The sequence below is a fragment of the Sciurus vulgaris genome (assembly GCF_902686455.1).
Source record: "Sciurus vulgaris genome assembly, chromosome: 7".
Lineage (NCBI taxonomy): Eukaryota > Metazoa > Chordata > Mammalia > Rodentia > Sciuridae > Sciurus > Sciurus vulgaris.
In genome coordinates this window covers 7,100,703-7,119,628 of record NC_136467.1, presented here as the reverse complement: position 1 = coordinate 7,119,628, position 18,926 = coordinate 7,100,703, and the positions used below count along the sequence as shown (strand labels likewise).

At 41.9% G+C, this 18,926-nt stretch overlaps 1 protein-coding gene across 3 annotated transcripts in view; it reads right to left on the bottom strand.

Annotated features, from left to right (window-relative positions):
* Window positions 1-18,926, bottom strand: part of PRKN (parkin RBR E3 ubiquitin protein ligase) — a 1,234,090-nt gene that overhangs the window by 152,066 nt on the left and 1,063,098 nt on the right. For all 3 annotated transcript variants that reach the window (XM_079148625.1, XM_079148626.1, XM_079148627.1), the window contains exon 9: window positions 9,095-9,244. In XM_079148625.1, coding sequence (XP_079004751.1) covers window positions 9,095-9,244 — 150 coding nt within the window. The remainder of the gene's footprint in view (window positions 1-9,094; window positions 9,245-18,926) is intronic.

Here is an 18,926-nt window from a genome sequence, read left to right as displayed (position 1 = left end):
GCAATCACTGTGCCTGCTGGTATTCACCTGGACCTGAAGGTGAACAAGAGTCAGCACTTCAGGTAGGATGAGCTGAATCCCCAGAACAAGCAGGCGGTGATGTTAGCGCATTTGGGGTTCCACACAAAGAGCACATGAGTATGTTCCAAGTTCTGGTCCTTAGGGCCAGGGCTAGAGGATTTAAAATTAAATCCAGTGTTTTTATTTGTGGTTAGGTGTTTTCAAAGAATTGAGAGACTTTGCTTGTATCATAAAGTGACACTAAGACATTATTTTATAAGTTATAAGTGACTAAAAGTCTGAGATCCTGCTGGACTTGTGTGTGTGTGTGTGTGTGTGTGTGTGTGTGTGTGTGTACTGGGGATTAACCACTGAGCCACATACCCAGCCATTTTTATCTTTTCTTTTGAAATAGGTTCTCGCTGAGTTGTTTAGGGCCTTGCTGAGTTGCAATCCTCCTGCCTCCGCCTCTCAAGCTGCTGGAATTACAGACATGCACTACAATGCCTGCCCCTCACCCCTAACTTTTGATCCAGGTTAAAGAAGGACTGATCCAGTTTAAAAAATTTTGAAAGGAAATGGGAGGAACACTACATAAAACTCTGTGTGTGTGTGTCTGTGTGTGTGTGTGTGTGTCTTTGTGTAATGGGATGCTACAAAGGAAGGGAAGTCTGCACATTGACAACATGGATGGACCTTGAAGAGATGATGCTAAGTGAGACACACAGACACAATGAGTAAATACGACTCCATTACAGGAAAGCTCTAGAATGGGCGATTCCAACAGATGGAAAGTGGATCAGAGGTCCCGGGGCCTGGTCGGGGAGGAGGAGTTAGTCGTTGCTGGCTGGGTGCAGAGCTTCTGCTTGGGGATGAAGACCCTGGCGAAGGACAATGTGACGGCTGCACAGCACTGAGGACGCACCTGGTGCCAACAACTTGCACACTGAAACCGTTAAAATGGGAAATCTTGTTTGCCTGAGTAAAAGAGTGAAGAGGAGGAAACGAGAGGACCAATCAAGCTGCTGTGATGGGCAAGCCCTGCGATCCTGGGTGGGCAGCACCGTGGAGAGGGCGGCAGGACCAGAGAGCACCACCAACGGGCGGGAGCCACAGAGGCGGAACGCGAGCCAATGTCTGAGGTGCGTGAAGGGAAAACAAGAAAGCCAAGACAGAAGTGAAGGCCGCGGCTTAGGAGGGCCTCGTTCCCTCAGGGGCCAGTGACCAGCAGAGAAAGGGGGCCCTGAGGGACGTGGGAGAGGGAACACGGGAGCCTCCGTGGGGCCTCCACCATCAGAGGATGGAAGAGCCGAGAGAGTGGGCGAAGAGGAAGAGCATAAACCGCCTCTGTGCCCAGCAGCTGCCGAAGGCCTCTGGTGGACACAGGAAGAGAGGCCCACCACGCAGAGTGGGCTCTAGGTCTGTTCCACCCGAGCTGGGCTCATGGTACATCGGTGAGATCGTCCTTGTCAGTGTGCTGAAGCGATTTCCTCCAAAGTAGAAGTAAAACCCTGAAGGGCACGAGTCCTCTGTTATTTTCATCGTGTCCTCCGCACTTAACGTGAGGCTGACACCCGTCATGAGACAGTATGCTATGGCCCGTAATATAACTTATTCTATGAAATTTCAAAAACCTTTCCTAGCCATTTAATAGGGACCCTCTGAAAACAAGTTATTAACCACACTCATAAAATCCCATCTTCTCTAATTGATCTTAAACCCATAAAAATATGTCAGTAGCAGTTCTAGAAAATGAAAAGATTTTACTATAAAAATCTAGCCTCAAAAATACTTTTGAGACAAACATAGCATGCAATTAAAAGATCATTTATTAGTTCTCGACAAAGAGGGAAGCATTGCAGGCCTACGGTTCTGATGCTTAGCTTTTGCTGGCTCATTATGCCTCCTGGTATGCTACTTAGCACTGTGCATTAAAAAAATAAGTAGAGTGATTTGAATCACAAGTTGTTTCAGGAAACACCTGTCTTACAAAATGTGCCACACGAAAGGCAGTTCTTGCTCTGTACAGTTGACTAGTTTAAACAAAATGCATGTTTGCAATCCAAAGTCTTCAGTCCTACAGGAAATGGATCCATTGAATCCAGTTTAACTTGGGCCCCCTCTTTGCCTCCTGTGGAGAAAGAAAATCAAATGGAGCAGCACAGGTTCTGGGGCAATCAAAACCGAGCTGGGATGCCACGTTGGATCAGGCCTCAGGCATGTCCCCCCACACACTGAACTTCTGAACTGAGCCACCTCACAGTTCCTGAGACATTAATGGCTGAGACCTGCTGATGAGTTGTGCAACACCCCCAACCCCCAGACGCACTCACAGGCAGTTTAACTCTTGCCTGCACCAATCATAATCCCTGACAGACAGAAGACGTAGCCGACATTCCATACTGCTGGGACTGTGCTTCCCACGTAATGATCCTAATAAGCCCCAAATGCATGTAAGTTTTCTTTCTTCTTCACTAGTCTTAGGGGACAACCCCCACATCAGCCCTGCTCCTAGTAACATTGTTTGGAACTTGTTTTGTGTGATCCTCACTTTGCAGAAGTCCACTCTACATTTGTGGCTCAAGAAACCTGCTTTAAATTCTGGGAAGATTCTTCTTAATTACCACTGAAGAGGTCAAAGTACTTGTGTTAGAGACACAGGAAGCTTTGAGTTTGTGATTGCTACTCCTTGGATGGATGTCTAAATCTTTCCCCAGACAAAAAGAGTCCAATGGAACTTTTTGCAGTGATACAATACAGTGGCCATTTGCCACCTGAGCCACTGAGCACTGCAATGTGACTACTAAGACTGGAACCTGAATTTTTTCACTTTAATGTAAATGTCCACACATGGCTAGAGGCTGCCGTGTGGGGACCACAGATCTAGACAGGTCAGAGCAGGACCAGAGTAAATGCACAGAAGCTCTAGCTTCTCCAGAATAAGTGTGCTGTCTAGACTGTTCTGGGGCTCATAGAGTTAAAGAAGGGTCTTTAATTAATCTGCCACAAAATTGATTTTCCAATACATTAAAGAGATGGATCTCAATATTTTAAAATAATTAAATGATTTCATACTTCTCTTTATTACAACCCAAACTGGGTAGAGATCAGAATGGCCAGTGACCTGTGATGGATTAAAAAGTATTCACTTCAAACTGGAGAATGCTTTCTTTCTAGGAATGTTTGCCAATTAATAGATACTTTCCAGAGGAATGGTGGGCAGAGCTTGCTTGTACATTTGTGAACAGTTTCTTTAATTAAAATAAATACCCTGCAAAGCTTTCTATCTTTGCACTTCAAGCTGTCTCACAGGCAGAAAGTCTAGCGAGACTTATTTCCAATCTGCAAATGAGCCAATCTTGGAGTTTAAATTAGATTTTTGGACACATGTCAAATAAACAGCGAATGCATATTTTTGACATTTCATAACATTAACTTCCTTTTTAAAATGATTTTGGATAAAGAACATTTTGTATATTAACAAGTAATGTGTCAACAAGATCTGACTCCACTCTCAACACGCTGGTGGGTCCAGGTGGCTGTGGCAAGCAAGGTAGAGAGATGGCTACAGTTTGAACTCGTGTACGCATTCAGTCAACCTGAGGAATGCTGTCTTCATCTCCTTAAAAACCTCCTGGTTTAATCCACATCCACTTAGAGTCTGCCTTTTAATCCCTAGTCTTTAGAAAAAAAAAGAGCCCATATAGTTTAAAAAATATTTTAGCATGATTTAACTAAGTCATACATTTTTATAAAAATAAATTTCAATCTCCTTAAAGAATAGAAAAGGTAACCATTTTCCTTTTTTCCTTTATGATTAAGTACTGACCATCATTTTGCAGTCTGCTTCTGAGCTTGACATTGAATAAAGTGTTTTCTCCTTGTTAACACAGGTTTTAAACTCACTACTAACTAGATCTTTGAGTAAAAGCCTAGATAAATCACCATTTTTCTTTATTGACTCCTTTCTTACATACAGGCTGAAAATGAGGCTCAGATTCTCATTTTACCAAAACCTTCAGCAATATATTAAAGCTATTTTCATAAGTAGTTCAAAAATCATCATTTTCAACAAAAACGTACACAAATTTCTCATCACCAAATAGCTCATATTCCACAAGAAAGTCTAACCCAGGGGCCTTTCCAGCTTCAGCTTCTGTACTCTCTGGGACCCTCTTTAAGAAAGCAGTGCAAGAAGACCCATTTGGTGAACAGGACTCAGAAGGGGCCTGGGCAGTGTGGAGCCAGAGGCTAGTGCCTTGGAGAGATCAGGCACTGAGCCTTGGGAGGTGCCATTTGTTTAAGGAATATTGTGACTGTTAGATGAATGAAGAAATTCTCATTTCCTTAACTTAGTAATATGATGTCTGAAGTTCTTCTGTTTTCACTAAATTTTTTTTTTTTTTTTTTTGGTTCTTATTACATCTTGTCCCTGGATTTCTCATTTAAAACAGAAAACCCTCCAACTTCAAATAGGATTTAAAAAAAATTACCTCCTAGATATATAATAGTCTGAGATAACAGCAAATAAGACAGGGATGTTTTATTTATAGAGAACTCACAAGCACTCCAGGTCAGTGAGGATAATGTATCCCAGATTCTACTGCTGTTTTCCAGTATTGAACACGACAGCAGTTCACACCGGAGTCATGAAAGTTAGTGCAATAGTTCTGATAAAGAGGAATAAGACCAGAAGGAAGGATAATGCATTTCATGAATTCCTCTGGAAATCAATTAATGTTTTTATGAGCAATAGTAAAAATACGATCAAGGGTTAGCAGAGAGTGAGGTCAGATTATTTGATCCCAAAGTACATTCTTTGTTGAGTTCTATCAGCGTGAAAATATTCTGTGCTGAGTCAAAATAAAAATCTTGGTTCTCCCAAGAATAAGACATTTTATGTCAGAATGTGCAAAACTCTTTATTGGCTGGCTGTGAACTCTTAATTTTTGTAGTACTTTCAGATTCCCAAATGTTTGTGGATCTCTGAACACAGTATTACGCTGGTGTTCTAAATTATGTACCATGTGTGCTAAACACTATATAAAAGCATATGAAGATGCTTCAATTTTTTTTGAAGAGATCTTTGTTGAGGCAAAGTAAGCAATTCTATTCTGGGGTGAGTGAGGATTAGTACTGGATAATTTATTCTTATTCTTTCTACCTTGTTAAGATTCACTTGCTCATTCACTCGTTCAATGAATATTGAAACCCAAATACATGAACTTACCAAGGACAAGAATTTAGAGTCAGGACAGGCATATAAGGCCACCCAACCAGTCTAACACTTCAACTTGAATCCTAGGAGGTGGAACGTCCTCTCAGATCATTCTTTATAGGGGTGATAAATTTGCTGTGGCTGCCACACATGTCAGGCCTTTGTTGCAGGGACTGGCAATACCCTCTGCATGGACACCCTGTCTTTGTGTACTAGTCAGTGTGCACAGCTTCTCAGCAATGTGTGAGCCCAGTGACAGAGTGGGGCACAGTGCCAGGGAATCTCCTTTTCCAGTTGACGTTACTGCAGGTTTGAGCAAGTGTCCTAGTGATGAGTGCTAGCATCTATTTTACAGAAGTCCAAGTCGATCAGAACACCAGCAACTCTGTCTTCAGATGGAAACTACATCAGCAGTCCTGGGTCTACAGAGAGCCACCCAGGCACACAGGGGTAGTCAAACGAGCAGGGTTGTGTCAGCTCTGAAAACGTGGCTGAGGGCCTATCGCAACATACCTAAGACTTCATTTCCAAGTTCCACGAATGCCAGGGAATTGGTTTTTGACCTTTTTACACTTGAGAACCTTTTTTGTAGCATTGAAAGCTGTCTTGCATACACACACAGTAAGAGTTGTACTTTTAGTATCTGTTGACAGTTGAGGAAAACACTAAGCACAGGTAGATTCAAAGACCTTAGAATAAACCTACAAACTGCACCTGAGAACCACTGGGTTTATTGATATCTGGGCTTTCCTCCTTCTTCCACCCAAGACTCTAAGGCTCTTCTACAGCTTCTCTACCAGTGACTTTTCCGGGCAGGCTGCAGAGGATAAGGCCCTTGCTGCTCCCTGGGGCAGCCCATTTTTATTAGGATAGGCAAAGAGGAAGAAGAAAAAGTAAAGCCAGGAAACGAACTTCAAAATCCATTGAATTATAGGTTATTGACATGCCAAGTTAGCGCACGAACATAGCTATAGGTTTTCTAGTTTGCTTTCAGAGAGAAATTGTCAGTTCTCAATTAGCAATGTGCTTAAGGACAGCTTTCTTCAGGACAAGCATAAGTATCACTGATATTCAGATCAGACTTGGAACAGTCACCACTGTTCCTCAGGCGAAGTTTATTGAGATGTCTTGAACCATGTGCATCAAATTTCCCATGTAATGACCTTAATATAAACAGATGACATCACTGCAAAGTCGTGCTCAGGAAGAGCAATTCCTGGAAGGGTTAGGAGAGGTGTAGGTGTGTAATTCTCTGCCAAAAGTCTGTCTTGGTCCATAGGTAGATTCTAGACTATTTGGAAAATTATAAGCAATTTTTGATAAATACTCAGTCTTTGATTAATTATTAAATACATGTGTCTTTACCAGACACTGTTCTATGTATTTTATACCTATTATCTCATTTAGTAGTCACGATAATCTTATACAGGGTTACCATCATAAATCCTATATTAGAGATGAGGAAACTGTGATGCAGAAAGATTAAGACCACTAGTAGTTGCTGGAGCCAGGATTTAAGGCCTCAATTCCACTTCCTGCTAATCACTATGGAAACTCTTTACCTTTCAGTTGAATTAACAATATCCTTTTGTGAAATTTGGTATTTGAAGGAAGAGGGTAGAGATGAGGTCAGTTTGTCTTTGCCGAGAAGCCATAGCTGTGGGGATGGATGGGATCCCGGAGAGGCGTGTGGAGATGGGGTGGCACAGGCTGGGGGAGAGGAGGCATAAAGCCAATGCACCCACTGAAAACCACTCTCTGTTCTTTTCTGTAGCGTTCTCAGATTGTGTGGTATAGAAGATGCCAGTGAGTTCTTGAAGCCCTTTAAGATGGAGCCCAGGCCCCTGCCCTTTGAGGGTGGGTTGGATGTGGTACCTTGCTTCCTATGAGTAGCATAAGGTGGAAGGGATGGTGTGCAACTCTGGGGACGAGGACCAAGGCTCCCTTTTCTGGATCCCTTGCTCCAGGGAAAGTTGACTGTCATCATGGTGATGAGGCCACAAGGTGGAAATGTGGCCTATGACAACAGCCCAGGAGGACTGAGGTCTTTTTTGCCAACAGTCATGTGAATGAGCCGTCCTGGGAGTGGGTCTTCCAGCCTCAGCCAAGCCTGCAGAGAGCTGTGTGCACCTTGGCAGCCACCCTGTGGGAGAGCCTGAACCAGAATGTCTAGCTGAGCCCCTCGTGGATGACTTCCTGACCTTCAGGAAGTCTGTAATGTAATAAATGCTTATTACATCAGGCCATTAACATCTGGGGCTATTTGTATGTGACACTAGACAACTAATACACAAATTGACAAATAGCAAAATAGCAAAATAGAACAAATCAAACTAAGGACATACTACCTAGAATTTCCAAAGGACAGAGGAACATCCTGAGAATAGCCATCCTCCTTTAGGTAAAGTTTATCACCAAACTTTCTTAATTCAAAGGTACTAATGCAATTTGATTCACTCCTAATGGAGTTTGCAAGACTTGGAATTTAAATGAATGTTATTTTCGATGTGTATTACGTCGAAAAAGGAAGATAAAGGTCTTCAAATCTTTAAATTACATAAAATTCTTAAAGTTTTCAAAGTAAAATGGAATAACTGAATGCAGAAGATGGACCGTCCACCTCATCAAGAAAGTTAAAATCTTAAAACCCAATGGAACAACGGTAGGCAATTCATAGGCAGAAGCACACGATTTAGCCCTTAGTCCACAACGAGTATAACTCATTTTAAAAGAAAACATTCACTAACATGCTGATCCCTGAATCTGGCAGCCTGGTGATGCCAGAAGCCAGGAAGCCTGGTTTGATTTCCCCATTCCCAAGGGCGGCAGACATCACTGGAGTTCATTCTAGCGCAGTTGTGGCCACGAGTCCACAGGGAGCTCTCCCACCAGGCATCATGGCACCTGAACATTTTCCAGCTTCCAGTAGCTTTATCTGTTGCTCAGCCCAGGGTTTCACGGGTCGCATTGTACCGTTGATATGGAGCTTCCCTAAGAACAACGGAGGCCAAATTGTGTGCAGGTGACTTCACGGGACTCAACCAAAAATTAGGCGCGGGTAGTTCACCCCTGCTACCCACGCCCCTTTCTCCACCAAGCTCCTCCTGAAGTTGCGATTTCAAAAGAAACATTTCCCATCAAAATTCAGTCGCGTTTTATAAGCACCCATGCTTTCTTCTTTTCCAGTCTGCATGACATTTAATATCAGGATTATTACCCATTTGCCATCCAACCTATAATTTAGTGAGTCTTTGTGGGCTGAGTTTCGCTTCCCTACCCCTTGACTGCCAACTTGCAGACAGAGACTCACTCAAACAGCCCCAGGTCACGTGCTTCGACCTTTCGCAACAAACGTTTTCCACATTTCTTATTCTGCCTTGCTAACAGGCGCCGTTAGCTTTGCCCTTCTCTACTTAAAGTGACTTTTATGACACAATAACATCTCAAGTGTTCCACATTCATCTTCATCTTATTTCTTGAAACACTTAGCAACAGTGTCCTAAGGCAGCCCTCTTGGGGAACTTCCCTGGTCCCTCCTGTCGGCTTCAAGGCAATGCTGCAGAAAGAACACATTTTTGCTCCGAATCATGCAAGCCCTGGGAAGCACGGACAGTGTGGTGCGGCCGTCCACAGGGCTTCGGCGCAACACCTTGGTAAGCGATTAAAACAGAAAATCTCAGCACAACTCCTTCTCCCAAAACAAAAATACATGTTTTCTGATGTGGGGTCCCAGGTGAGAATTTAAAACTGTTTGCCTATATATCAGTTCACAAACGTCTGAGCCCAAAGAGAAATTGAAAATAAAAATACAATCCTAGACCCTTTGCAAAAGCCAACGAGCACAACATCCAACAGCCCCGGTGTGGGGGTACTCACCCCGCAGCCCAAGCCGCTGCCCGCCTCACAGGTGACTTTCCTCTGGCCTGGCTGGGGCAGCAGCCCCGCTCCGCAGCCGGGGCGGGGGCACAGCACGCCCCCCATCTGCAGCACACACTCTTCCGCGCCATACTGCTGGTACCGGTTGTACTGCGAGAAGAAAGGACCAGATGAGTTTTCCAAGGGATCGCGAGCTGACTCAGAGGTACTGTTCCAGCCCAGGGTTGACAGTGGTGGAATCTGGGATTTCTTGCTTGACAAGATTCCAGAAAACACAAAAACGAAATCGAAAACAAACAAACAAAAAAACCGTAGTGGGGGCAGGGAGGGACTGGGGCCTGAAAAATGTCCTCCAATAAATTTTCTGGACTTTGATATTCGACGATACTGTATACACCAATTATATTTAAACAGTCCTATTCATACAAATTTTGAAGAATCTATGTGTATATTAAATGATGGATCCTTATGAGAGCCCATTATCCATCTTATAAAGCAATATATTTTCACGGCTCTATTGGTGATTCTAGGAAACAGGCCCAGCGCTGGACCTCGTAACTGCGGGCCACCCGTGCAATGGCCGTGAGCGTGCTCAGCTTCGGGAAGAGGATGAAGGTTGAGGAGCACCATTTGCCTTTCATTATTATTCTCTTTTGCGAAGCAGCCTTTACCCCAACCTCATCACAATGGAGAAACCCTGGCATTTACACCCTCACCATTAATTCAGATCCCACCCCAGCAGCCTCAGCACCTCCTGCAGCACCAGGTCTGGAAGGAGGATGGGGGCTGGGTGGTGGGGGAGTCAGGCCACAGGGACGCTGCTGAGAAAGAAAAGCCCCCACGATGGTCGCTGGGCACGTGTGGGCTTGTGCCTGCACTGTGGTCTGGGGATGGCCCTCTTCTCCCACAGCCGACTGGGCAGAGGGTCTGCAGCGCCTTCTCCTTCCCCTGCATGGGAGAGGTCCCACCAGGCCAGGGGACCCTCCCGTTGCTCAGGAGACCTGCAGTGTGGGCCTAGGAAGTCCAGTCTTCTTTCTTTCCTATTCACTTCCCGAGATTCTGGAGGCTTCTTAATTTGGAAGCCCTGAGAAGGGGGCGAACCTGCCCCTCCTCCCAGAGGCTCCCTGAGGTGTGAACTAGCCAGCTGGGAGGGCCCAAGCAGGCTGAGTGGCCCTGAGGCTCTGCGGGCCAGCAGGAGGGGGAGCTGGGCCAGGGAGAGGTGCCCTCCCTCACTGCCACTCAGGTGCATCTGTGCCTTGCCGGGTCCCTTCCTGTCTGGAGAGGTGGTTGGGATCTCTCCTTTCTTGGGTCATTTCCATCCTTCAGTGCCCTTCTGGGGCACCAGACCTCATATCTCTTCCTGCAGTGCCTCCTGGGGCCAGAGGCTGGGGCTGCTCCTGCAAAGCCTGTGCCCCTAGAATGTTCTTCTGCTGACGTCATCCTTGGCTCAGTTCCCTTTAGTGGTTCTTCAGCCTGCAGAGTCAAACCCCCCGGGCTCCTTTTCAAGGTTTTCTTCATTGCAGTTTTAAGCTACGTTCCCTTTACCTTAGGTGAGTTTATATCCTCCACGCTCAGATCAAATCAAGTCAACTTGCTCAGTTATTAATGAATTTGTGCAGAATTTATTGAGAGCCTACTATGTGCCAGACATTACTGTGGGTGTCAGAGCAGAGGACAAACACCTCTGTCCTCACCCGCAAACCACAGCACTGAACACTGATGATGAAGTGCATAATGGTATTTCAAACGGTGATAAGTGTGAAGGAGAAAAATAGAAATTCCAGGGAAGATGGGGATCACTCTTTAAAAGAGGTGACCAGGAAATGCCTTATAAAGAAGGTACACTGATGCAAACATCTGCAGGAGACCACAACACAAGCCCTGTGCTCCCCGGGGAACGAGCACTGTAGATGGACCACACAGCAGGAGGAAGACCCGAGGTTGTGATCTGCATGGTTGGAAGGCCGGGGTGGTTAAGGCAGAGCCAACAAGGGGAGATAACAGAGGACCAAGGCGGAGCATTGATGGGGATCCAGGGGGTCCAGGTACCTGATGGCTTTTGTAAGAACTCCATTGTTATTCTGGAAGATACCAGAGCCCCTGGACGGCTCTGAGCTGAGGAGGCACGTGACTTGAGTAATATTACATGTCAGAATGGACTCCAGAGGGCAAAGGGAATATAGGAAGCAGAGATGCAGGTAGGGGCTTATTTGAGCATCTCACCAAGAGATAATGGTGGCTTGACCCAGGGAGGTAGCAGTGGAGGTGAGATCAGCGACTGAGTTTTGGAGGTATTTTGAAGGTAGAAATTGCAGAATTTTCATGCGGATTAGATGCTGGTGTGAGCGAGAAAGAGGAGTCAAGTATGAGTATAAAGTTTTCCCTGAGAAGAAGAGGGCTAAGGAGCCATGGAAGAAGAGAGAGGGATGAGTGCATGTATGTGTATGTACACTGTGGGTCCTGAGTGAAAAAAATCATTATTTCCATCCTGCCCCCGTTCAGTCCAACAAACCTGTTTCATAATTAAAATGTTGGACAGCTCACTGAATGGATGAGTTTGGAGTCTAGAAGAAAGGTACTGGCTGTAGGTACAATTTGAAGTCATCAGTCCTCTCCTTCATTTTCTCACTTTTCAGATCCTGGGAGAAGAAGAAAGATGACCTGGCCAAGTTTATTTGTGCACATGTTAATGATTCCTGCCTACCATGGCATTTACTAGGAAAGAGGCCTTCCTGTGGCAGTTCTAAGACTGTATATGGTAAGTACATTAGAATCTGTGGATTTATGGAACTAAGTTCTCTGGAAAGTGTCATCAATTGTACAATTATCAGGGGATGATATGAAGATATTTCAATAAGGGATGAATGGTGGGACAGTTTATATAATTAAGAAATTATATGTTAGAGATCATTCTGAGAATTTCTAGAGTCCTTTTGTATATATCTTGTCTAGAGCATATTTTAATATGCCAAGAAAGGACCTGAGGAACCACGTTGGTGATCTGGATTTCTCCATGATTTTTCTGTGCCTCTTAATTACTTCTAATCTTAAAATTATTAGTAATACTGGACATTAAGTTAGATCTCTGATTCTGATATGTCTGGTTTGACAATATGACTCTCTCATAAGCCATGAGACTGATATGAGATTATCCAACCTCCTCAGGGGAGATAAGAAGTCAGCCACAGACAGCAGCATCTCTGAGGGAGGTGGAAGTCAGAAGGATGTGGGTGCCCTGAGAGCCAAGAGAACCAAGCACCTCAGGCAGGATGTGGTGATGAAGTGTCCAAGACTGCTGATGAGCCAAATTGCGGAACACCAAGTAGATAAAAATGTAGCTGCAAGAGCCCCTGCAGTTGAGTCCTGGAGCCAAGACTCATCAGAGTGGAGCAAAGAGACCTGGATAGGAGGATCTGAAGGGGTGAGAATATTTGTTTCTGAAAAAAGTAGGGAGAGATGTGGGAAAACAGGGGGCAATGGGATTGTAAGGATTTCTGAAAATAGAATAATAACAGTATATTAGCATGCTGAATGAAGGACTAAAACAGCAAGAGCTTGATACGAGCAATAAAAGATCTGTATCCTGAAACAGATGGGAGGATGAGGTCTATGGGGTGCATGGAGGCATGGAGGGGTTGGTCTAAGGGGTGGAGACACCATCCTTTTGACTGATGGCTTGGCCCAGAGGCAGATGGGCAGAAATATAGTATTATAGTAGGCACTGGGTATTCATTTTATATGTTTACTGTTATTGTTGCTCTTATTTCTTTCTTCCTTCTCTGTGAGGTACTGGGGACTACTAGGACACTGTAAGTTCACAAGATAGAGACTCTGCTGCTGTGTGATACTCTTAACCCAGTCAAAATCAGCATATTTTGCTCCACACACAAACTAACCAGAATTGGGGAACTGAAGCCAGAATTGGGGACAGGCAGTGTAGAAATAGGGGATCAGGTAAAATCGAGGAAATGAAGGCCATGAAAGCCATCTGCCTCTGGAAGTTGGAGACTGCCCCTGGGAGAATGGAATGTCAAAGAACTGCAGAGCCAATTGATTACCAAATTCAGCTGCCCTTGTCAGGAACTATAGACAAGGAGATGCTAATTGATGCCCCCTGGGCCCTTCTCTGGCTGAAACACTTTGGCCCTCCCCCTGCCCCATCCCTTCTCACTTGTTACATCTCACCTGTAAAACCAGACCTAGTCAAGTAGGCAGGAAGGAGAGATAAGGTGGGAGAGAACTTGAGAACAAAAGAGACCTTAACCTATAAAAGATGTAGGGTGCACTCACTTCTTGGGACTTTAGAACATCAGCCATGGCCCTCTTCTCCCTCCCGGGAGAAGTCTGTATTATTACCTTTAAATAAAACCTGCTTAGTATGCTTGCCTTGGCGTGCTTCTCTAGTGTTCAAACTTCAACATTAGAGGGAGCAGAACTCGTCACTGGTAAATGGCAGTATCAAAAACTTCAGTGATACTTTACTACAAAGAACAGAGGATAGAAAAACTCTAAACAGATGACCAGGTCCCAATTAGGGAGGGTTGAAGGGCACACAGGTACAAATATTGAACATCCACTCCTACAGTGAAAACAGAATTAACACACAGACTGTCAACATCACACCTCTGAGAGGGTCTCAATACAGTTCACACCCATACCCCTTTAGAATATGCACAGTTGTTCAGGTGAAGAGCAATCGTGGAGTTTATACAACACATACCCTGTATATATGACACAATCACTGAATCTATAAGAAGGACACCACTCTTGTGAGACCTACAGGAAAAGTGGGATTCTCAAGCTCTAACACAATACAAATTGAATCAAAATATACTGGTTATCACCAAAAAACTAACAAGGAAACTATACTACAAAAACTTCTTGGAAATACATAGAAAAATTCACAATAACATGATATCCTAGAATATTTTGGCTAGCGAAATCTATGCCCTAGAAAGGCTTGCATATAAGAATGGAAGAGAAATCCATCCCAACAGATGCACAAAATCCAGCATAGGGAAACAAGAAACATGAAGAAAACAAGGTAACATAACATTTCCTAAAGTTCATAATTCACTAACAACTGACTCCAAAGATATTGAAGTGGATAAAATAACAGACAAAGATTTCAAAAAATTATCAAAATGATCAATAAATTCCAAGAGAACACACACAAAAATAATTAAATGAATTAAAAAGTCAGTATAGGATATAAGTGAGATGTTCTATTTAATAAGAAGATAGGGATCCTGAAAAATAATCAAACATAAATCATGGAAATGAAAAGCCCATTAAATTGAATAAAATGTTCAGCTAAAAAAATCTCTCTAATAGCGTACACCATACGGAAGACAGATATAAGAGCAGGAAGACAAAGTGGCCAGCCTTGAACATTCAGACGGTATTAAAGAAAATAAAAGAATTAGCCATGATCAAAATATACAAGATCTCTGGGACATTAAAGAACCAATTTTAAGAATCATTGGAATTGAAGAGGGTTGTGAGATACAGACTAATGGCATGGATAACTTCTTCAGGGAAATAATAGCAGAAAATTTCCCAAACTTTGCAAATGAAATGAACCTCCAGATACAGGAGGCATTCAGAACCCCAAATAGACAGGATCAAAAGAGAACTTCTCCACAACATATGAAAATCAAAATGCCTACCATATAGAACAAGGATAGAATTTAAAAAATCTCAGAAGAAAACCATCAGGTCACATTTAGAGGAAAAACAATCAGAATGGCTTATGAGTTCTTAGCACAAACTCTAAAATCTAAAAGGGCCTGGAATGATGACCTTCAAGTCCTGAAAGAAAATAACTGTTGACCAGAGGAGGCAAGTGGGGAGAGAAAGGGAAAATACTGGGGAACATTACTGACCAAATTACATTGTTATATTATGTGCATGTAGGACTATGTATCAGTGAATTCCATCATTAGGTATAATTATAATGCACCAATAAGAAATATGGAAAAAAGTTGAGTTTAGCTGAAAATCATGGGATTACACTTTTCTCCTACTGAGTATCTTAAATATCTTACTTCCTGTTCTGTCATAAAGTGTTATGGACAAGCCTAATGACAATATGCTGGGGTTTTTCTCCTCTCTTTATCAATTAATTGATCTTTTCACCCTGATGCCCAAAGGTTTTATTTTCTTTTCTTTGGAACCCAGGAATTGTGTTAGAATATGTCTTGGTTTCACCAAACTTAGTAGAAGACAAGAAATAATTAAAATAAAAGATGAAGCAATGAAATTGAGAATAAAAAGTAATACAAAGGATCAATGAAACAAAGAGTTTGTTTTTGAAAGGATAGGTAAGTTTGATAAACCCTTAGCCAAATTAACCAAAATAAAGTGAGAGAAACCTCAAATAAACAAAATCAGAGATGAAAAAGGAAATATCACCATAGACACTTCTGAAATCCAGAGGGTCATTAGAAACTATTTTGAAAATTTATACTCCAATCAGCTAGAAGACCTTGAAGATACTGACAAATTCTTAGAGACATATGGTGTACCCAAATTGAACCTGGAGGATATAGATAACTTAAAAAAAATCAATATCAAATAATAAAATTGAAGCTTCTATCAAAGGCCTTCCAACAAATAAAAGCCCAGGACCAGATGAATTTTCAGCTGAGTTCTACCAGACCTTTCAAAGAGAACTAATACCAATCCTCCTCAAATTATTCCATGAAGTATGAAAGGATGGAAACTGCCAGATTCTTTCTGTGAAGCCAGTAAAACCCTGATACCAAAATCAGACAAAGATCAAAAAAAGAAAGCTTTAGGTTGATATTCTTGATTGACAGATCTACAAATTCTGAATAAAATATTGGCAAACCATACACAAAAACACATTGAAAGGAGTATACCGTGATCAAATGGATTTGATCCCAGGGATGTAAGGTTGGTTCAACATATGATAATGAATGAATGTAATTTACCACATAAATAGAATTAAGGACAAGAATAATTGCATAGTTATTTCAACAGATGCAGAAAAGGTTCTTGACAAAGTCCAAAACCCATTAATCTTTAAAACACCACAGAAACTAGGGATAGAAGGAACTTGTCTCAAGTTTGAAAAGGCTATATATAACAAACCCAAGGCCATCACCATACTTAACAGGAAAAAAAACTGAAAACATTTCCTCTAAAGACAGAAATAAGACAAGGATGCCAACTTTCACTCAACATAGTCCTTGAAACTCCCGCCAGAACAATCAGGCAAGAGAAAATATTAAAGGAACTCAAATAAGAAAAGAAAAACTTCAAATATTTTATGTTTGCTGAAAATATGATCTGACGTTTAGAAAACCCAAAAACTCGACCAGAAGACTTTCTAGAGCTGATAAACAAATTTAGTAAAATAGCAGGACATGAGATCAAAATACATAAATCAATCATTCCCCTACACTCCAATAATGAATTTGCTGAGAAAGAAATTAGGAATACTATCCCATTTACAACAACCTCAAAAAATAAAACACTTGGGAATTTAAATAAGAATGTGAAGGACCTCTACTATAGAACACTGAAGAATGAAATTAAAGAAGATTGTAGACGATGAAAAGATCTCCAATGTTCTTGGATAGGCAGAATTAATATTATCAAAATGGCCATACTATCAAAAGTGTTTTACAGATTTGACGCAATCCCATCAAAATACCAATGACATTCTTTACAGAACTAGCAAAAGCAGTTCTAAGATTCATTTGGAAAAATTAGAAATGTAGAATAGCTAAAGCAATCCTGAGAAAAAACAGTAATGCTGGAGGCATTGCAAAACCAGACTTCAACTTATACTACAGAGCAATGGTAACATAAACTTAATTGTCACCAACACAGACATGAAGACCAAGGGAATAGAATACAGAGACAAATCCACATAAATCCACATAAATATCTGATGCTAGACAAATGTGCCAGAAACATACATGGGAGAAAAGAGAGCCTTTTAAACATGGTGCTGGGAAAACTGGAAATCCATATGTGGAAGAATGGAACAAAGCCCTATCTCTCACCATGCACAAAAGCCAACTCAAAGTAGAATTAGACCAGAACCTCTGCAACTTCTAGAAGAAAATGTAGGCCACTCCAATTTGTTGGCACAGGTACTAACTTCCTTAATAAGACTCATGAAGCACAAAAAATGAAACAAAAAATAAATAAGTGGATAGTAGCAAATGAAAAAGCTTCTGCATGGGAAACAAGAATGTGAGTGAGAGCCTACAGAATGGGAGATGATCTTTGATACCTGCTCTTCACACAGTGCATTAATATCCAGAATACATAAAAAGAACTCAAAAAACCTAACACCAAAAAAAAAAAAAAAAAAAACCAAATAAGCCAATTAATAGATGGGATAAAGAACCAATTAGACACTTCTCAAAAGAAGAAATACAAATGGCCAGTGAAGATATAAAAGATGTTCAATATCTCTATTAAGAAAATTCAAGTCAAAACTACTTTGAGATTTCATTTCACTCCAGTCAGATTGGCAATTAACAAGAAAATAAATAATAATAAGTGTTGGTGAGGATGTGGGGAAAAAGGTACACTCATACATTGTTAGTTGGACTGCAAATTAGTGCAACCACTCTGGAAAGCAGTATGGAGATTCCTCAAAAACCTAGGTATAGAACCACCATGTGACCCAGCTATCTCACTCTTCAGTACACACCCAAAAGATCTAAAATCAGCATACTATGGGGATGCAGCCATATCAATGCTGTAATTGATAGTTACAATTTATGATAACTAAGCTATGGAACCAACCTAGGTACCCTCTAACAGATGGATAAAGAAAATGTGGTATACGTACCCAATAAAGCATTACTCACAGCCATAATAAATAATGAAATTATGACACTTGCCGCTAAATAGATGGAACTGCATACTATCATGTTCAGTGAAACAAGTCAGACCCACCCCAAATCAAAAGTTGAATGTTTTTCTGATATGTGGAAGCTAGCCTAAAATGAAGGGGAGGGGAGGAAGAGGGGACAGGGAGACGAAAATGGGGGGATTCCATCGAAATAGAAGAAAGATCAGCAGACTAGATGAAGGGGATTAAAGGGGAGGTAGGAGAGACTGGATAAGGGAAGACGACGGAGTTAACCTGATCTAACCTTCCTGCGTACATACATGAATACACCGCAGTGACTCTTACCATCAAGTACATTCACCCACAACTGAAAAAGGAAAACAACAATAAGCAAATAACAGAAAGATCAGTAGAGAAGAGGGAAGGGAACAGGGGGAAGGAGAAGGGGAGAGAAGGGACTGCTGGGGACAGAATCAGAATGAATTATATGCCTGCTTTTATAATCATGTCAGAATGAATCCTAATGTTGTGTATAACCAAGAAGAACCAAGTAAAAGAAAAAAAGAATATGTCTTGGTGTTGGTCATTTTGGGATCAGTTCACGAGCATACTATGAGGAAAGTGATGCTGAACTTAATATGTAGCATCTGCTTTGTTCTCTTGCTGTGATGTGTTCAGCAGACATATATTGACTCTTCTTCCCCTAACTTCTACATTCATCAAATTCTCTCAAGTCTTTTAATTTTTACTTGTTTTTTCAGAAGTTTCTCGTTTTCCACTTTATGTGAAGACAATCTGTTGTCCCTATTTCCACTTACAATAACAGTTCACTTTGAAACAGCTGTGGACAGTTGTTTTAGTGAAAACTAAAACATCTTGTGGGTATTCTTTCATATCCTGCTCTCCATTTTCTGTATTCTTTTTAAAGACTTTTTTTTGGATTTCCCGCTTCTTTTCTCTTAGGTCTGTGTTCCTTCTCTTTTGCTCAGTTGT